General features: G+C 41.1%; 1 protein-coding gene across 1 annotated transcript; it reads left to right on the forward strand.

The window, feature by feature from the left end:
* The first annotated feature begins 2742 nt into the window (after positions 1 to 2742).
* Positions 2743 to 19826, forward strand: NAPG (NSF attachment protein gamma). Its single transcript, XM_079785049.1, has 12 exons — positions 2743 to 2919; positions 6446 to 6513; positions 9425 to 9509; positions 10254 to 10271; positions 11144 to 11174; positions 12427 to 12536; positions 12651 to 12717; positions 13013 to 13083; positions 14999 to 15077; positions 16949 to 17028; positions 17592 to 17721; positions 19564 to 19826. The coding sequence occupies exons 1-12, from the start codon at positions 2864 to 2866 to the stop codon at positions 19801 to 19803; spliced, it is 1035 nt and encodes a 344-aa protein (XP_079641175.1). The 5' UTR covers positions 2743 to 2863; the 3' UTR covers positions 19804 to 19826.
* Positions 19827 to 20366: the final 540 nt, after the last annotated feature.

The raw sequence follows: 20366 nt of genomic DNA on the forward strand, positions 1-20366 counted from the left end.
TGTTAACTCCTGACAGTTTCAAATTGTGCATTTCTTGAGGAATATTTAATGTGGAAATGCATGGCATTAAAAAAAATTCATTGATGAAGTCAGGCATTATTAATATTTTATGTTTATTATTTCAAATTTGCATAATTTATATTTACACAAAATGCAAAAACATGAATATATTCCCCTGGCAATAAAATTGAATCATTACAATTTAAGACTAAAGTCCTTTTTACAGGTATATCTGTAGGATACAGTTTTAAAAGAACATTTATCTGGAAGTTGTCTAATAAAATAAACACTAGGACACTACTAAGCCAGATCAGTACATTGGTTTCAACTTTCACTTGAAGATAACTGGCAGAGTAAGTTCTATATCTACTCTCTTTCTTCTTAAAAAGTAATATGCATCAAAACAATCGTATTGGTTAAAATGGATGTAAAAGAAACATGTTATTAAATATATTGATGAACAGATCTTTCTAGCTTTACTGTACGCTGAACTCCTGGGCAACGATGCTTACCTTTGTGTACAAAATAACGAGAGGTATCACTTTTATGTGGAAAATTCAGTTATGAAGGCAAAGGCTTCCAGACTCTGACTCTATAATCCAAAGTAGCAATCACTTCTGTGTGAGGGCTTGTGTCTGTAATAGCATGTGCATCTAGTGCCACCGTGTGTTTAGCAGAGAGAACTACAAAACCTCAGGCAAAGACTAATGAATGCCATCAGGGCAATATGCTTATTACATCTGGAAGGGATGTTTCTTTCTCAACTAATTGTTAACTTATTTCAGTCATATCTATTAAACTCCCAAGTCTAATTTTTCAATCATTAGCAAAATTTCAAAACAATAACAGTGCACTGTGCATAGTAAAGTGCACTGTGATATTTTTTTTCCTATAAAAACATCTGAAAATCTATCATTGGTCCATACAGCTAAGCGGAGATGTTATATAAGTTGTTATTAAACTGCTACAAAACAGAGGTCATTTCTCTGTCCATTTGAGTGGCTGGAGGGTAGATTTGGAATCAAATGGTTCTGGGTTCAAGCCCTGCCTTCCCATGTATGGGTTGTGAGACTTTTGGCAAGTTACTTAGTTTCTCTGAGCCTCAGTGTCCTCATATGTGAAATGGGATAATAATAATGCTTCATGGGTGGCCCACATAATCCACTTAGCAGAGTCTCTGACAAATGCTAGTTGCTCAAGAGTTGTTTGTCTCACAATTGCCTGGGAGCCCAGGACCAGGGTCTTAGCCGCTGGCCTCCATCAGGAGCCTGGGACGACTAAAGGGGGTTCGCTCATTCCTTCCTTCATTCATTCAACAAATATGTATTGAACAATTCAGATGTGCCAGGCACTTCTCTAAGGTCCCACCACCTTCCTCCACTCCTCCCTGCTGAAGCAGAGACTACCATGGCACTGTGGCTACCTTGGACTCTGTGCTTCGGTTTAGGTGATGCTATAGTCTTTGCTGTCCTGTGCTGAGAGGGAAGAGGACTGCAAATGTGGTGCAGCCCTGCTCATCTTTCTTCATTTTCATACACTCTCTTTCTTGCTCTGTGTTTGAAATTCTATTGAAAATATGAAGAATGTTTAAATGACCATTCCATGAAAGGTTAAAGGAGGAGAGACTCAGGGAACCGTGGAGAAAGCCCAACGAATAGAAGCAGTTGACAAGCTAAAGAAATCACTTTGAAGAAGCATCCCATCAAGGCTTCCGAGGAAACAGCTCTGAACATTCTAACTCACCCTTCTGTTCTCCCATGACAGGGCGGGTTACTGCGGGGCAGACATGACGAGCCATCAGACAAGGCCCCAAGAAGGGGCCATCAGCGTATTATAAACAGGCACTGCAGTTGCAGGTATGGGAACAATTCATCACTGAAAACCACATGTTTGCATTATGTGCCTGTTCCGTGTGAGACACTGTTCTAAACACCAGCAAACAAAACATCCCCAAACACCTGACCTTGTGGAGCTTAAATCCACGGGGAGAGACAGACAATAAACAAAAACGTAATAAAACAAGTAAATGATACCATGTGGAAGAGGAACGGTTCTGTTGAAGGTGAAGAACTATTGGCACTAGGAAAGGTGAGCTGGAATGACAGGAGAAGGTCAAGTGGGCTGCTTGAAATTGATACTGTGGAGGACACAGTTATTGGGTAATTAGTAAGGTCAAGGTTATAATCCTGGGAATGGCGGCTGAGCCTGCTGGGTTAGAAACTGAGACGCTGCTTAGACATGGCAGGACTCATCTATGCGGATATTGAAATCGCCATGAATTATGAATGGAGCCAACTGTATTACTAGGTAAGCTTGTCAAGGTCGAGTGATTGACAGCCATGAGCAATAACAGTTTGTGTGTGCTCACTGACTGACAGAGTGGGCGCTCCAAAGGCGAAATGAAAACAATGAATATGTCTAGCTGCGGAACAAAAGTAGTAAGTGATAACACCAACGCAGTTTCACTTGAATGGGAAGGCCAGGCTCCAGGAGGGCGGCGGTTTCTCCTCTGTTGTGCGCCCTGCTGCTTTTCCGGTGCTTAGAGCAGTGCCGGGCACACCTGAATTGTTCAATACACATTTGTGGAATGAATGAAGGAAGGAATGAGCGAACCCCCTTTGGTCGTCCCACACCGCCCGGGCCTAAGGAGCTCACGGGTCTGCCACGCCCCTGCGCCCCGCGCCTGCGCAGTGTCTGCGGCCCTGCGCCGTGCGGGCTGGCGTCCCCGCCCCGCCGCACTAGGTTTGAGCCCTGCTGGCCCCTGTAGCCGCTGGGGTGTCCTGCAGTCCCGGCTTCCTGCTCGGCGCTCCCACGCCTACCGACCTGGGCTTTTTCCTTCTACGTCAGCCGCGGGACCCTGGAGATGGCGGCTCAGAAGATAAATGAGGGGCTGGAGCACATCGCCAAAGCTGAGAAATAGTGAGTGAGGGGCCCTGAGGGGGGCCTCTGTGTGGCCCTGGGGTCGTGCCCCTCTCTGGCCCGGTCTTAGCACCCGGGGTTGGAAGGAGGAGCGAGGCCGTGAGAGTGGGGGTGTTGGCGAGACCGGCGAGGGGCCGGAAGCAGAGTTGCCCCCCCCAACCCCCGCCGGAAGTGATCCACGCGCCCCTTCGGGGGTCTTTGGGATGCTGACCCCGCTGCTTTTGCTAACAGGGTGCTGATCCTCTGCACTTCGGGCTGGGGGGTACCCTGTGGGGGGGGGCCGCCCTGCGCCCTGGAGCGCGATTAACAGCACCCCTGGCCTGCGCCTTCTCGATGGCAGCATCACGCCTCTCCTCCCTCTCCCTGTGTGACAACCAAACTGTCCCGGGAGAGAAAGTCGCCCAGAACTACTGCGCGAAACGCCTGCCCTGTCTCGGGGAGTGGGCTGCAGATCTACCCTGAAACTCGGGGACCCCTTGTCATGTTCTAGTATACTCACCGGGAGCAAGGGCGGCGCTTCCTTAGTCTGTTCATGTCTGTTGGGCCCGGTATTTGCAGAACTGAATGATGTTGTCTCCTCCTTTGGACACTCCCATCCTTCTCGGCTGTATTACCCAGCGAATTGGTACCTGGCAGTTCGAGATAATGAAAGGTCTGCATTGCGCTCTGTGTCAGATGCTTCACCTACCTAATCTGACACCCCCGCAACTTTCCCGATAGAGATGCTCATTTTACAGAAGAGGAAATGAGACTCCCGAGAAGCCTCCTACTACCTTACCCAGGGCCGCCCCACGGGAAGGTGGCAGATACGGTTCTCCGCCGGTGGGAGCGCCAGCTCTCTCTGTTGCGCTCTTGGTGCACGTGCCCACAACCACCTTTCCTTCTATTGAGAGCAAACGCAGACGTCTTAGAATAGTGTGTGTCATAAGGATCATCCTAAAGCTGTTAGCTGTGCTTTGGTAACACAGGGGGAGAAGTGTCTTCTGTCCCGGGGAAATGTAGGAACCTATTTACAAAGGTGATTGCTGAGCAGGGCCTGACCAAGAAGAAATTTTCAGAAGAGAAAATTCTCTGTGAGAGAATCTAGGCCCAGGATGTAGGTTGAGCGCAGGCCTGCAAACATGCTGGGGGAGCCGGGAATGTAGAGTAGGGCCAGGGCATGAGCTAGAGTGGAGAAGAGTTGGGGCCAGACCTTGAAGGGGCGGCAGCTCTGTTCTGATGGACTGAACCTTAGCTTTTCTAGGGATCCATCAGTAGCCAGTGGGAGCTGGTTAGATTTAATTTAGGCAAAAGAAATGTGGTAATGTGGAGAAAGGCCTGGGAGGAGAGGAGAGTGAGAACTTTGGCATAATTAGTAAGCAGACATTTACAGAGTTGTCACCATGTACCTGTACACTGGCTGCTGGGGTTATTGAGGTAAAAAAACAAAAAGGTCTTTTCCTTAAGAGCTTAGAATTCACAGAAGAGCAGACATGTAAACAGGTGAGTTTAGAAGTATACAGTAGCTTCAGTTGAGATGCCAAGTAAGGAAAGGGTGCTTTCCCCGGGGGGGGGAGAAATGGATGAGGAGGGCGATATTCCTGAGATAGAATTGAAAAGCTTCAGTGACTTGACCAGATGTGGAAGGAAAGGCTTGGCCCCTGTGTTTCTAACTTGGGAGATGGAGTGGTGGAGAGATCTTCAGCCAAAGCAGGGCGCAGAGGTGAATGGGGCAGGGAGGTGTTGGATTGAGGCTTGAATGTGTTCTGTTTGAGGCTCAGTAGGTGGCAGGAAATATGGGCCCGGAATTTAGGAGAGACCATTTGATATTTCTGTCTTCTAATAACAATATGGTTCAATGTTGCCAAGCAGTTTTGTAATTATCATTTTGTGGGGTTTGGTCCTATGAACATTGATTAAACTGTTGGCCTCAACAGAATTTCAGTATCGAGTTTTTTGGCAGAAGTAGTAAAAACTTAGTTAGAGCCATTAAACGAAATTAACCAGAGTGCCTTCTCCCTTCCAAATCAGAGATGTTAGTGGACTGGGGATGATTTACTATATTTTTAATCTCTAGCTCTTTCATATGTAGCCCATTAGACAATTGAATGATTATGCCTTGTTTTTGATGGAATTTTTAAAATTGTGGTGATATACAGAATATAATGAGTGTTTTGGAGTGGGATGGAGGAATACATTTTTGTTTTATTGCATGCTTCCTTAATTTTGTGGATTAGAGTTGTGGGCTGCAATTTAAGGATTTTTCTGAGCAAAGATATTCTTGGTAAGCTTTAAAAATGGCATTACAAATTTGCGTCTTATACCAGTATATACACAAATATTAAATAAATTTAATTGGCAGAAAAATGTTCCTTTAAAGTCAGGGTCTCTGGGCAGTTCACACAGCTGTCACAGAATGAAGGTGTACTTCTGAGGGAGGGCCCAAGGGGATGCCCCATCTCTCAGGTAAGGTTTGAAGCTAACACTGTGATATATAAGCTAATTGAATTGGAATGTAGAAGCTAAGATGGTGTTTATTTAGCAATTCCTATGCACACCCAAGCTTGATAGTCACTAAGTTAATTTAAACTGGAAATATGAAATTATATTAAATTAAAGCAAGAAAATAAAATATTGCAGAAACAGCAAGTAAGGTAAATTGATGGTCCTTTGGTTTGGCATCTGAGAAGCCAATGGGGATCCTTGAAAGCAGCATCTCTGTTTTCATAACATCCCTGTCTTTCTGGTTCTTCTTCCTGTTCACTGGTGACTAATTTGCAGCCTTTTTGGTGACTCCCTCTGTGTTGTTCTTTGTATTCTGCCCTTTCTCTAATGCCTCCTAGGGCAGTGGTCGGCAAACTCATTAGTCCACAGAGCCAAATATCAACAGTACAACGATGGAAATTGCTTTGGAGAGCCAAATTTTTTAAACTTAAACTTCTTCTAACGCCACTTCTTCAAAATAGACTCGCCCAGTCCGTGGTATTTTGTGGAAGAGCCACACTCAAGGGGCCAAAGAGCCGCAGTTTGCCGACCACTGTCCTAGGGCGTCCAAACTGGACTCCTGGTGTAGCATGTAGCCTCCTCATTTAATCTCTCTGTCCTCTCCTGAGCTTCAGTCACACAACTCTGAGTGAGCGTTTACTTTAGTGGGCTTCAAGCTTTAGTGTGCCTCAGGGCTTGTTACACCCTGGGTTTTTGCTGCACTTCCAGAGTTTTAGGTTCCATGGGTCTGGTATGGGGCTCAATAATTGACTTTACTAGAACATTTCCAGCTGGTGTAGGGACCATGCACTGAGAGTCTGCTATAGTTGGAGTTATGCAGGTATTTCAAAAGGAGGGAAACCATGTCTATGGTAGTGAGAAGGAAAAAGGTGAGGTTGTATTAAATTGTAAGTCAGGTTGGATGGAGGTTGTCAAGATGGGGACTTGTTACCTGCTGGCTCCTCCCTCTATTTTTTATTGACCCGTGAAGTCATTACAAGCAGAGTTCTGACTTATAAATGTGTTGGTAACTTCTAAGATATATGCCTTTCTTTCATTTTAGCCTGAAAACTGGTTTATTAAAGTGGAAGCCAGATTATGACAGTGCTGCTTCTGAATATGGAAAAGCAGGTATGTGTGACTGGCCCAGTAACTCCAAAGTGTCATCTTTAAGTAGGCTGATAGCTTCCTCTCAGCATAATACTTACTCCCAATGCTTCCTATAAGATTCTGATAGTTAAACAACAACAACAACCTGCCCAAGCCCTTGCATTTTTTACATCGTTATTTTCAAATGTGTGGAGGGCTGAGTCAGAGATCTCCATAATTCTGCCTCTTGTGACAGCAGAGATGAGTAAGATTGGCAGAACCTAGCTGCAGGTTTTTAGCATTGTTTATGTATTCCTGAACTCCAGTCAGTTGCATAGTATTTCTAGAAGTTGTTCCATATCCCTTTATTACACTTCCTGTTATTGAATAAAGACTTTTGTTTGTTAAATTTTTTTAATTAGCCTTATAAGAAGATATAAAATCATGTATTTGACACCAGTGGTTTTTTTATGAGCTTCACTTTGAGAGACAGCGATAACCATTCATGAGTGTTAAGCTACATAAGTATTAGGATATATTTATCTTCTGTAAGATAAAAATGATTTGAAATATGAGACAGACCGGAGCTTTACTAAAACTTTAGCATTTTAAATTATGGAATGATAGCTTTCAGCGTATTCATGATTATTTTGGACATAAAGCGTGGTACAATTTGAAGTACCCAGAATACATTTACAGTTGTGTTTTAGTGATAGACCTGATCCCTTTTGTTATCCTAGCATATCACCAAAGAAAAAAGAAATCGGAGAAATTGAAACTAATCAGTACAATACGTGTTACTTTCTAGATAATAAATGACAACAAATGAGTCTTTAGCACTTTTATTAAAACCCTGAGTAAATTCTCTCTCATATTCATATATCATATTTAAGGGGAAAATTATTAACAGTTCATACTTTAAATGGATTTTATGAACACCTTGTACAAGAAGCTTTTGTAACTGGAGGGCTCAACATTTTGCAAATTTCCATGAGGGAAATTTGACACAGATTTGTTTTATATACATCCAAGACTATGAGCTGCTTTCAAAAATAAATATTTCAGGTCAGATTTTCCCACTAAAGCTGTCTTTCATTTATTTTCTTTAAGGGCTTATGCATAATACATTTAAATCAGAATAAATGTGGAAATTCACCGAGGGAATTAGTTTTAGTAGTTTATTTTCAATATTTTATTAAAGAGAATTTTAAGAGTGCATTTTTAACAAATAACTTTTTTCTTAAAGTTGTATCCTTTTTATGTATTTGTAAGTAACCTTTGGTATTGGTAAGTTTACCAAATCTGCAGCATCATATTTTAGGGCTAGTCCTCATTGCTTTGCTCTGATGATGACATTTTATAACAATGAGCAATGTGTTTTAACATTTTGGATATTGAGATTTTTTTTTCCCCCACAGAAACTTAAACCGTGCAAAAGCTTTATTTTTGAAAAATGCAGTTTTAATTTTTTAGAAATTTATTTAAAGATTGCTCCAAAGAGGAAGGCTTATTATAAAAACATTTAATGTGCTTATTGGTCTTTATTTCTAAACTAGAGGCCTGATGCATGAAATTCGTGCTAGGGGCTCGGCCCTCGCAGCTGTGGCTTCGTCCGGAAGGACGTCCGGAAGGTCATTTGGCTGTCCGGTCTAATTAGCATGTTACGCTTTTATTATTTCTAAACTAGTGGCCCGGTGCATGAAATTTGTGCATGGGGGGGGGGGAAATTCCCTCAGCCCAGCCTGCACCCTCTCTAATCGGACATCCCCCTCACAATCTGGGACTGCTGGCTCCTAACCTCTCACCTGCCTGCCTGCCTGATTGCCCTTAACTGCCTCTGCCTGCCTGCCTGATCGCCCCTAACTGCCTCTGCCTGCCTGCCTGATTGCCCCTAACTGCCCTCCCCTGCCGGCCTGATTTTGCCTACAAACGGCCCTCCCCTGCCGGCCTGATCTCGCCCCAACTGCCCTCCCCTGCACGCCTAATCTCGCCCCCAACCGCCCTCCTCTGCCAGCCAATTTGGTTCTGATTGGTTGGTTTCTATGCCAGTTAGCGTCAAAAGCTCCACCTCCTAGGCAGCCATTGGTTCCTCACACTTCACCCAAATTTGGTTCTGATTGGTCAGTTTCTATGCCAGTCAGCGTCTCTGGGCCTATCAATGGGGCCTGATCAGAAAGGCGGGGCTGATCAGCAGCCCAGGTGGAGGACTGGAGAGAAATGGAGGCATGGCTGCTGGCCCGGCTAGGAGAGAAAGAGAGAGGCAACTGCTGATCAACAGCTGCCACACAGGCTACGGATCAGACCCTGCTTCTCTCTTCAGGCCTTTCTCTGGGCTTGATTCGCAGCCTCCTCAGCAGTCAGTGCTGGGTCACCTTGCCTGCAGCTGCAGCAGTCAGCGCTGAGTCGCCATGGCAACCCAGTGCTGACTGCAGGACTGACTACCAGTTGGTCGAGCCTCTGGTTGTGACAGACCCAGGGTTTTTATATATTAGGATAATTTAAAAGATGGAATAAGTTATAACTAAAGCACTAGTTTTTTTAATTACTATTATTAAATGTAACACTGGTGAAGTAAGGTACTGTTTTTTGTAATAGTACCTCTTATTTGGGAGCATTGGTTTGGCTGATATGATCTTAAGTTCTCAAAGCTTAGATATTGGTATTAGAAAGACTTCGTAGTTTTGAGTGGAAGTAGCACTGATTTTTAGCAAACAGTCTACAATTAAAACAACTTTTGAAAATACTTCTAAGTTATTGATCATCAAAAAAGTGGTAAGAAAATTGCTTTAGAAAAAGTAATACTTTATAGTTTTATGAAACTTCCTAAGTATTTGATTAAAATAAGTATACATGTTTTCCAATTCTTTACACATGATGCAGATTTTGGTAATAATTCATTTGAAAATTTTAAGTGGTGGAAATAGAAAGTCTTTGTGTTGTTGTTTTATTTCAGCTCTTGCTTTTAAAAATGCCAAACAGTTTGACCAAGCAAAAGATGCCTGCCTGCGAGAAGCTGTGGCCCATGAGAATAACAGGGCGTATCTTTTTCAGCCTTTAAAAAGGATTTAACAATTTGATAATTTTCACAAAGGCATATTTTCTCTTGTTATAAATTTGCTACATGTGGAGTACAATGCTATTAAATTAGAAAACAGTTATAAAAATTCTGCATATTTAAACTCTGAATGAGCATTTATAGAGACTTCTGATCATAAGGTTCATACTGCTTTGCAGAGCTACATTTGAGAGTTTATTTCTTTTTTTTCTGGATTTGCTTGATGATGGTTTTATTTGGGATGAGGTGAGGAAAATCTGTAGACAGGCACTGGAGAATGAAGAGGTAGCACAGGTATTGGAGATATATAATTACTATATAAATATTTTTAAAATATAGTCTTTCTCAGGCATTTGAAATATGACTTATAAGCAGTTCAAAACAATACATTTTCCTGAAGTTATGTAAAACTTATGCTGAAAATGTTTATTTAATTAATATAATATTGCTAATATTATGCTTATAATAACCTTGAGTTTTAGTAAAACTCTTCAGATTAATGCATAATGGAACTAGTTTAAAATCTATGTGGTGTTCTTGTGGATTACGTAGTTTTAAGAAACATTAGTAGGCACTAAATTATTTCTTCTTTACCTGTTTTTAGGATTTGCCTTTTGGATCACAACTAAGGCAGTGATTTAGTTACCTTTGTCTTTTAAATAGTAAATACTTAGAAATGGTTGGTTTGCTTTTTTTCCTTAATTTTGACTTTGTTACATCCATTCAGTCTTTTTCATGCTGCCAAGTAAGTAAATATTTTCTCACATTTTCATGTGTTTGCAGATTATTATGTTTTAAATGTTGTTTTTCCATAAGTCAGTAAATTTTTCCTAAATTATAAATTTGTAAATAGTGGATTATTTTGTATTGATTTAAATAAAAATCATTTTCATTTGTTTTAGTCTTCACCTGAACCTTAAAAACTAAACTCTCCTAAGTTATACAGTGTTTCAATTAAATTCACCTCGGCATTTTTAGGACCATTTTGTTCAGTAACTTATGAAAAACCAAGTAAGTTAGAATTTATTTGTTTCCCTCTTTCTTGATAGTTAATAGTGTCTATGGAGAAAACTAGGAAGCTTTCTCCTCCTTTTGTGGAGAGTACTTGTTTCAAAACTTGGATTTAGACTTGTCAAATAGAAGCTCACTTACCCATTCTGTGTCATACTTAATTTTGCATCTGCAAAATAAAAACCCTTTAATTTAGGTGCCTGATGTTTCTAAGGCAGAATTGTCTGTGAAAAGAAAAAGAAAAAAAACATGTTGTGTGCTAATACAAGCCTAAAGTAATGTGTAGTGCCTAAGCCAGTTAAAAGTGATGAGATAACTGTCCTAGCTGGTTTGGCTTAGTGGATAGAACATCAGCCTGCGGACTGAAGGGTCCCAGGTTCGATTCCGGTCAAGGGCACATGCCAGGGTTTCAGGCTCAATCCCCATTGGGGGATGTGCAGGAGGCAGCCGATCAGTGATTCTCATCATTGAGGTTCCTATCTCTCTCCCTTCCTCTCTGAAATCAATAAAAATATATTTTTAAAAAGTGAAATAGCTTCCTTTATCTGTAGTATCCTCCTCCGATTTCATTAAGATCTCATCCGGGAAATTATATTCTCTTTGCAGAGCTTATGAGCAAGCTGGCATGATGTTGAAGGTCAGTAATGTTCTGTCACAACTGTTCTGTAAGTAAAATGAATTAACTGCATGGTGTTGAAGTTGAAAAGTCTCCTTGTAGGGCGACAGATGTTGTCCAAAGCAATGCTAATTGGACCTACAAGGTAAAATGTGTGTGTCATAATATAGGAATTTCTAAATGTGAAATTTAAGAGAGAACATGTTGGAGGAAACTGGGAATCCCAAGGTTCTAGGCTTTGTAACCAGGAGAGAAGTATCGCTAAGCTAAACAGAGCTATGTGGGAGGTTCCCCTACTTTTGAGAAATTTACAACAGCTTACAAGTATATATATTTTTTACTGCCCAAGTGTTATAGAGAGGAGAGATTTTTGCTTGTTTTACATATATCAGTTGGCATTGAAGAGAACCAAAGACTTAAGCTGTTGCTGTTTAACTGATTCTTCTTGAATGAAATATTTTGGCTAGTGTGGCTATGCCCTTATTTATTTCTGCTTCGTAAACACAGGTTGGAAATTAATATTCTGTTGTGCGACAGAACACATTACTTTATGACACTGACTCTCAAAGTATGCTGTTGATGACATTCAGCAGGGAAGATGGTTGCAAACTCAGATGAACTCAGGGCATAATGTAGTGACTGAAATGAAGGAGGTGGCCTGGGTGTGTAGGGCAATAGGGAATGGGGAGAATTGAGGCTACAGGAGATAATATACCTCCATCAGGACATCTGCTACTCAGCCCCAGCGTATTATTGCCATGTGGGAATGTAAGCTGGCTGATGCCATAGCCTTTGATATTTTTTTAACGTAGAAAGTCATAAAACAACTTTTATGAAATTACCTGACTTAAAAATACTGAATGGTTCAAATACGATGCACTTGGAAATAAGATGCAGCCCTTGGGATGCAGTTTGCCACCTTTGGCATAGGCCTTGTGTACAGTAGGGACTCAGTAAACGTTCAGAGAGGTTTGAATGCTTACAAAACAGTAAAGAGCAGATATTTTGATTTTTATTTGTATAGTTTCCCTGAAATTCTGTGAAGTGATGATGAATTCTGTGTAGAAATTAACTGATACTTACTTGGTTTGGCTAAATGAAGCCTGATGGGAAGAGTAACCATGTTGAAGGCATTTCAGTTTAAGTATATTTTATTGTATAAAGTTTGAGTCAGATACTTTTATGAATCAGGGATAAAATAATTGAATTTCAGGTTAACTTTGCATTTTAAAGTTGATGCATTTACTGATCACGCTCTGTCCTTTGCCTAAAGGAGATGCAGCAACTCCCACAGGCTGTCCAGCTGATTGAAAAAGCCAGCATGATGTATCTGGAAAATGGCACCCCCGACACAGCAGCCATGGCCTTGGAGCGAGCTGGAAAGTGAGTGTGCGCAACAGGCTCTGCATAGAGTCATCATCTTTTTGTTTTAACAAAGTCCTTTGAAAAACAAGTTTTCTATTTCTCACATAAATCAATTTTTCTTGTCTAATTTAGGCTTATAGAAAATGTAAATCCAGAAAAGGCTGTACAGTTATACCAACAGACAGCTAATGTGTTTGAAGTAAGTTTGAATTTTATTTCTTTTTCTTTAAATACACTTAGAATGTTTAGATTCATAATAAATAGGAAAATAGAGAAATGTAGTGGCTACTTTTTAAACCTTTTCTGTGCTTACAGCTGAACTCTGTCTCTATTAGAGAGTGATGAAATGGATCAACAGCTTTGGTGTCACCCTCTCAACACCACCCCCTCACCCCCATATTGTGTGCCATTACTTTTTTATTAGGTAATTATTGGAGGGAACAAAGATTCCTGCATTGAAGCTGCCAACACTCTCTTTTGTTTGATTCCTTTAGAATGAGGAACGTTTACGACAGGCAGTTGAATTACTAGGAAAAGCCTCCAGACTGCTAGTACGAGGACGCAGGTGAGTTTTCCAAAACTGTGTTCATGTGTGTCCGTGTACACCTGTGGTTCATGTTGGAACTGTTAAGTAATTTTGGGAACAGCTTGTTAAGCTTTTTGGTGTGAGCCATGGACACACCAAGGGACCCAATAAATATTGATGTCTGTAAGATGGCACATTGGGTTAAATATTAAAAGATCTGCTGTTTTTCTAAGGTGTAATCTCAAAAAGTATTATGCATGTATTCTTATTGGCTCAGCAGCATGAGAGAGAGAGTTTTCTTAATCTGATATTTGGTTAGATTATAATGTCTGTCTTTTAAGGAGAAATATCCATATAGGCATAAATAACAAGATGCCCTGAATGCCCCCTGATGAAAATGTACAGCTTTTTGATAGCCAAATAGTGTCATTAAATAGGGTTTTACTTTTTTATCCTCTAATTATATGACCTAGAATTCTGCTTCCATGCCAACTTATAAACCAGCTTTGGTCCCACAATTTAGCAAGTTGATCTTTAGAAATTCAGAATACATTTCTCTAATGAGTCTTACTTTATGAGGCAGCAAATTGACAGGGCACAGCCCACAAAAATTTAAAATTGATAATGTGAGTTAAACCAAGCCACTGTTATTTTTGTATGCAGATATTTTTCAAAAGTAATGATTGGCACAGAAAAATATAGTATAACGTTTTTGTACTTTTAATTTGAATCATAGCAACACCTTTCTCCCTCTATATCCTCACAGTGCAGACTGCTTCCTCTTTTTGGCTGTTGGGATGAGAGAAATAGGTGAAGATTCAAATTCACCCAGTCACAAGTTCAATGTTAGTAAGGGAGTCCTAGAATTAGGAGTACAGGGGTGGGCAAAAGTAGGTTAAATTACCAATCATCATTACCTGAAAGATAAATCATAACTAAGGATATGAAATAATAATAAGAAGACAAATAGCACAAATAAATAATACAATAATAAATAAATAAATAAATAAATAAATAAATAAATAAATATGCAAGAATAAACTCTGTTTCAGGTACTCACAACTGTACACCTACTTTTGCCAACCCCTGTCTAATACAGCTTTGCTGGGAGAAGAGCTGATTACGGTTTGATGGATATTTTTGGGGAGGAAAGAAAGGGATGGGGCCTCAGAGGATCAGAGGAAGATTTTCGGTGATGCCTTCCTCTACATTCTGCCATCTGAATGGGATGGGAGAAAAGGAAAATGTGTGAGAGTAGCCAGAAAAAGATGAATGTTGAGGATCAAAGGTAGCAGAAGGATTTTTCTAGTGTCGACTTGTCTGCTCTCCACTGCTGCCCTTTTCAGCACCGGGTGCTGCTGGGGTCACGGAGGCAGCAGTGAGCAGGGACAGTGAGGGCAGAGGGGAGAAGTGATTCTTCAGCGGGAGGCGGTGCTCTAGGGGCATCTGGATGGCCTTTCGGTGGAAGGTGTGATTAAATTGAGGGCTGTCTCTCTCTAAGACATTTCTGGGGTGATTAAATTGAGGGCTGTCTCTCTCTAAGACATTTCTGGGGTGATTAAATTGAGGGCTGTCTCTCTCTAAGACATTTCTGGGGTGATTAAATTCAGGGCTGTCTCTCTCTAAGACATTTCATAAACATCATAAAGTAGTTTATTGAATTTGATAGATACTGATTAATGAATGATCCTTACCAGACTTAAAACTCTCCGTTTGAAGTAACCTATCCGTACGTTCCCTTGCTTTGACTGTCTGCTTGATGCCTAAAAGGGCAGGGTGAGCATTTAAAAGAAGCCATATTGAGTAGAGCTCATGGCAATGGAGCAGTTGCTAAAATGCCTCTTATCTTCTTTATTTCTCTAAAAACTGTACTATCAAATACATTATAAGGATGGCCTCTGCTATAGATCATTTAGACCTGCCTTGTTTGACATTTCTTTGTTTTCGTTTTTAGGTTTGATGAGGCGGCACTCTCTATTCAGAAAGAAAAAAATATTTATAAGGAAATTGAGAATTACCCAACTTGTTATAAGGTATATTTTGAAAGTGCTTATTTTTGGCTTTACATTAGATAATTTTTCATATTGGTGTCAATATAACCAGATTGCATGGATATTTGTCTATTTTTTTAAAATAATACTTTCTGGCCTTTATATTTGACCAAGATGGAATAAGCCTACTGCAGCCTCTCTCCTATAGATTACAAGTAAAACTTCCAGACAAAATACAACAAAGCAATTACTTTGAAAAGTAAATAGAACAGATTGATGGAGAGAAGTAAACACTTGCAGAAGCAACCAATAGAGGAATGCGTTTCCAGGATTTTTCCCTATTTCCTCTTGTGGCATTGGCTTAGAAGCCCCAGTCATGGAGCTGGGCCACAGGCTCCAGCAGCTGAAACGCCTAAAGAACCCATCTACCGCATCTTTCTAACCAGAGGAACTGGATTTGTCTGGTTAGAAAAAGGCTCCCCGTTTTCCTCTTTTTCTCTCCCTTGGCTTTGCTCTTTGGGGAAGTCCTAGTCATGGAGCTACGGCTGTGGTGGTGGCACAGGCCAGTTAAAACACCAATGAAAACCTAATCTCTGGCCAGAGGAATTGGGAAGATGAGCTAAGAGAACAAGGAGAAAACCCCAGAAAAGGGAGCTGGAACAGGGCATCCCCTGACTGTGTGTGTGTGGGGGCGGAGGGTGGCGGGGTGGCGGGGGAAGGGCACGCAGGTCTTGGGTTTACTCTCCAGCTGGGCCTGTGCAGGACAGACACAGAGGGAGAGCATAGGCTTTGAGAACTGCAGTATGATTAAACCACTGTTCAGGGCTCATAGCACCCTTGCCAGCAGAGCCCACCAGCAGAGCTGAGGGACTGAAGGAAGACTAGAGCCACTGCCCACCAAAAGCAGACAAAAATGCAGTCTGAGCCTGACTAGGTGATTGCCTGCTGGAAGCACCCAACTCTCCTGAGAATAATAGGCGAGTCTGTGCAGCATAACAGTCACAGTGTCCAGGGTGCAGTCCCAAATGACTGAGCATAGAAGAACCAGGATAACAGAACCAGTTTTCAAGGGAAAGACAACTGATGCGTACCCACACATGGCTTGGGTGTGGGATTATCAGATCAGGGCTTTGCAGCAGCTATCATAATTGCAAGTGAGCCAAAGGTAAACACAGGTGAATGAATGGGAGATAGCTCTTCTTAAATAGAAACTATAAAAATGAAGCAAATGAGAAACCAAAATAGCTGTATCTGAAATAAAATACTAGACAGACTTAATATGACAATTGAGATGAAAAAATTCAAGGAACTTGAAGGTAGATCAATAAAAGTTATCTGAAAAATAGAGATAAAATATTGAAGAGCTATTTTGCCAAGAAGATAACAGTCACACCTTTAATCTTAGTACTTTTTTTGGCTTATAAATGGTATCATTGTTTCTGTTATCTAAAGTTTTTCCTAGTATCTCTTTAAGAATTCCAAAGTATAATAGTAGAGTTATGCCCCCTCTCATTTTAATTCCCTTTTCAAGATTAAACCTATATAGGTTTTTAAAAGAAATTTGCTTTAAAATGTGTGGTGGTATCTAAGGCTTTATTATTCTGTGGTCCTTAGACTAGCAGTACCAGGGCCACCTGGGAGCTTGTTAGTAGTAACAGCAGGATCTCAGGCTTGCTGTGGGCCCACTGACTCAAAGTCTTCATTTTAACAAGACCCTGGGGTCATTTGTATGCACAGTAGAGTTTGAGATGTTTACTTCAGTATATTTTTCCTCAGATGTCTTGTGGAAATCACTGCAGAAATTATAAATCTTTCTGTATAAAACCAAAACTGAATGTTAAATTCTAGGTGTCAGGAAATTAACTTTATTAAGTAGATATAAATTTGGACCATAATCACATCTTTTGTTTTAGAAAACAATTGCTCAAGTCTTAGTTCACCTTCACAGAAATGACTACGTGGCTGCAGAAAGATGCATGAGGGAGAGCTACAGGTAAGGCGCTGACTGTGCTGTCCTGACTTGGAATGTTAACATTTCTGTTAATTTGAGGCGACTGCTTAGACAATAATCCTGGCCGTGAAACTGGATTGTTTTTTAAAAAAATAAATAAATTTATTAGTGACAGCAGCACTTGACTTCAGCTTTTACAGCAGGATTTTTACAAGTTATGTTTTTTCTTATATTTTTCCCCTGGGGACTTCCATGGAGGTGATTGACATGGATGATTTTATTATATTTGCATTCTAAGAAAAAAAAGAACAATACAAAAAGGAAAGTTTTCAGAACGTATGTAACAGGAAGATCTGAATAAGGGGTTTTCCTGTCAGAGATGTTTAAAATGAGCAGTCTCAATCTGGGCACAGTTGATTTGGGACTGTGTAATTCTTTGTTGCCAGGCCTGTCCTGTGCATTGTAGGCTATCTAGCATCGTCCCTGATCTCTGCCCACTTGTAACAATTAAAAACGTCTCCAGATGTTGCCAAACTTCTGCTGGGGGGCAGATGTACCTGGTTGAGAGGGAGCAGGTAGAGCTGTGTGACTTGTGCTTGCTGTAGCATTCCAGGGTTCAATGGGAGTGAAGACTGTGCTGCACTGGAACAGCTGCTTGAGGGATATGACCAGCAAGACCAAGATCAAGTGTCAGAGGTCTGCAACTCACCCCTCTTCAAGTACATGGACAATGATGTAAGTGGCCTTTGCCTTAGCTTTCTTCTTTCCTCTTGAATGGAAGAGGCTTCCAGCAAGATTATCTCTTTTACTAGTGGCCCAGTGCATGAAATTCGTGCATGGGGCGGGGGGGGGGGGGGGTCGGGCGGGGGAAGGGTCCCTCAGCCCGGCCTGCACCCTCTCGCAATCTGGGACCGCTGGCTCCTAACCGCTCACCTGCCTGCCTGCCTGATCACTCCTAACCACTCTGCCTGCTGGCCTGCTCACCCCCAACTGCCACCCCCTGCTGGCCTGATTGCCCCCAACTGCCCCCCACTGCTGGCCTGCTTGCCCCCAATTGTCCCCCCCCCCCCCCCCCGCCGGCCTGCTTGCCTCCAACTGGCCCCCCCTGCCAGCCTGATTACCCCCAACTGCCCTCCCCTCCTGGCCTGATCGCCCCTAACCGCCTCTGCCTCAGTCCTGCCACCACGGCTTTGTCCGGAAGGACGTCCAGAAGGTCTCCCAGTCTAATTAGCATATTACCCTTTTATTAGTATAGATGGACTTTGAGATTTTTCTCCTCCTATTTTTTCCCTCAAGATACTTCTCATTTTGCATTTGCACTTTTACATTATAGGTTTGGGTTGTTTGAATGTCAACCATATAAGTTTACAGCCAGTTATTTATCTATCTGTGTTGACCATATATATATATTTTAATTCAGCCCCATTTTTCCAACTTCTTTCATTTGTTGGCCTCTATAGGTTGCTTAGTTTTTTGTTTTTTTTTCATTTCTTTTAGACTCACTGTCTGAAAGAGACCCATCATGTAGTGGCCTGTAATTCAATAGACTAGTTGGAATTTCACTTCAGTGACGACTAACTGTGTGATGCAGGTTATTAATTAACTATCTGTAAGCCTCAGTTAATTCATCTGGAGAAATGGAGAGACTGGTCTCTGTCTTGCCAGCTGTGTTCCCAAAACAGCCTCATGTGCTGCCATATACAGAACGTGAGCCATGACAGTGGGTTTCTCTTCTTTCAGATTTCCCTTTTCAGTAGATTTGTGAGCACCAATTTTTTAAAATATATTTTTATTGATTTCAGAGAGGAAGGGAGCGAGAGAACGAAACTTCAGTGATGAGAGAGAATCATTGATCAGCTGCCTCCTGCACACCCCACACTGGGGATCCAGCATGCAACGCAGGCATGTGCCCTGATCCGGAATTGAACCATGACCTCCTGCTCCAAAGGAGTAACTTTAAACTACTTAGGCTTCTTAAGATACTGGTTATCCAGTTATTATATATAATACTGCAATATCTGTTACTTGGTGAGATGGACAACTTTAATACATCCTGGTTCATAGGTCGATGCTCAACCACTGAGCCCCACCACCTGGACAGCACCAATTCATTTGATTTTGTTTTGTAACTTTAGTCTTATGGTATCAGATCAGCTTAAGATCTTCAATTTTTTATCACAATGTATATAGAGAAACCTTTTTTTCCTCTTGATAAATTCTTAATAGGCTTTTGTGAATTTGCAAATATTTTTTAAAAATTTGTCCATAGCTTACACTCTTCATTTACTCAAAGATCTTTATCTCATAGGAACTATAAGTATTACTAAACTCACTGTGTCCCGATTATCTCATATTCCTAAGTGTGTAATTGACATTTTTGCTAGTTGTGCACCTGTCACACTATGGTCATAAGCCATCTGAGGGCAGAGCAATGTTGAGTTTTCTTGTGGTTGTTTTTCCATCTAAATGGTAGGGTTGGTTTTCGTGAGGTAGAAAGCTAGGATCTGCCTTTGTTGAGACATCACATGCGGAGATTCCAGTTACCCAGCTTTTGAGACATTGCTTTGTCATTGACAGTACGCTAAGCTGGGCCTGAGTTTGGTGGTCCCAGGAGGAGGAATCAAGAAGAAAGCTGCAGGCAGCACCGGAGGCCAAGCCGAAGGCACCACTGCTCCCGCTGCCACCGAGGAGGAAGATGAATATGCGGAGGGCTGTGCTAGGCTTTGCCGAAGGGAAACATCCTCATATGCCATTCATGGACTTGGCACTTGTCTAAGGGTACCCACATTTCATTGCAGTCATGGCTTTGAATGCTAATAAAGGTAAATTTTGTTTACCACTTCCTCAACTCACCCATTGTACCTGCTACCTGAGAAGCACTTTTTCTTTCTAAATACACCGGAAGGAATTAACAGGAAAAGTAGTGTCATTTTATTAGTTGATTTTAAAGTTTGCAAGCCAAATTCTAAGACAAATTATGTTCTAAGCAAAACAAAAGAGCCAAATAGGCATAGATATTCTCTTATCTTGTAATTTATTGTTAGAGAATTTTCTTTGCATTTTTAAAACAATTGCTGCTAAAATTTAAGTTTACTAGTTAAACAAAATAATATTTTAAACATTTGTTTTGTTATATTTTGAAAAGGAATTATCCCCCGTAATATTAGCTACATTTAAATTAAATCTTTTAGATGAGAGATTGGAACAGGAAGCTATTTTGATCTTTACGATATTATTTAGCCCAATAAAGGATGCATTTAAAGTCTTCTCTGTAAGTTTGAAAATTCTTAAAAGTAGCATATGGAGTAATTCTGTAAATGTCTTCAGTTCTCTGTGAAATATGGGTTATTTTGTCCATCAGAAAACCCACATAGTGGACT

This window comes from Cnephaeus nilssonii, assembly GCF_951640355.1.
Source record: "Cnephaeus nilssonii genome assembly, chromosome: 11".
In the NCBI taxonomy this organism is placed as follows: domain Eukaryota; kingdom Metazoa; phylum Chordata; class Mammalia; order Chiroptera; family Vespertilionidae; genus Cnephaeus; species Cnephaeus nilssonii.

What these genes read in the sequence shown, in the direction of transcription:
- NAPG (XM_079785049.1), top strand. Translation starts at nt 2,864, where the DNA reads ATGGCGGCTCAGAAGATAAATGAGGGGCTGGAGCACATCGCCAAAGCT. An exon ending in TTCTGAATATGGAAAAGCAG is followed by an intron (nt 6,514 to 9,424) that starts GTATGTGTGACT and finishes GTTTTATTTCAG; the next exon opens with CTCTTGCTTTTAAAAATGCC. An exon ending in ATTACCCAACTTGTTATAAG is followed by an intron (nt 15,078 to 16,948) that starts GTATATTTTGAA and finishes CTTTTGTTTTAG; the next exon opens with AAAACAATTGCTCAAGTCTT.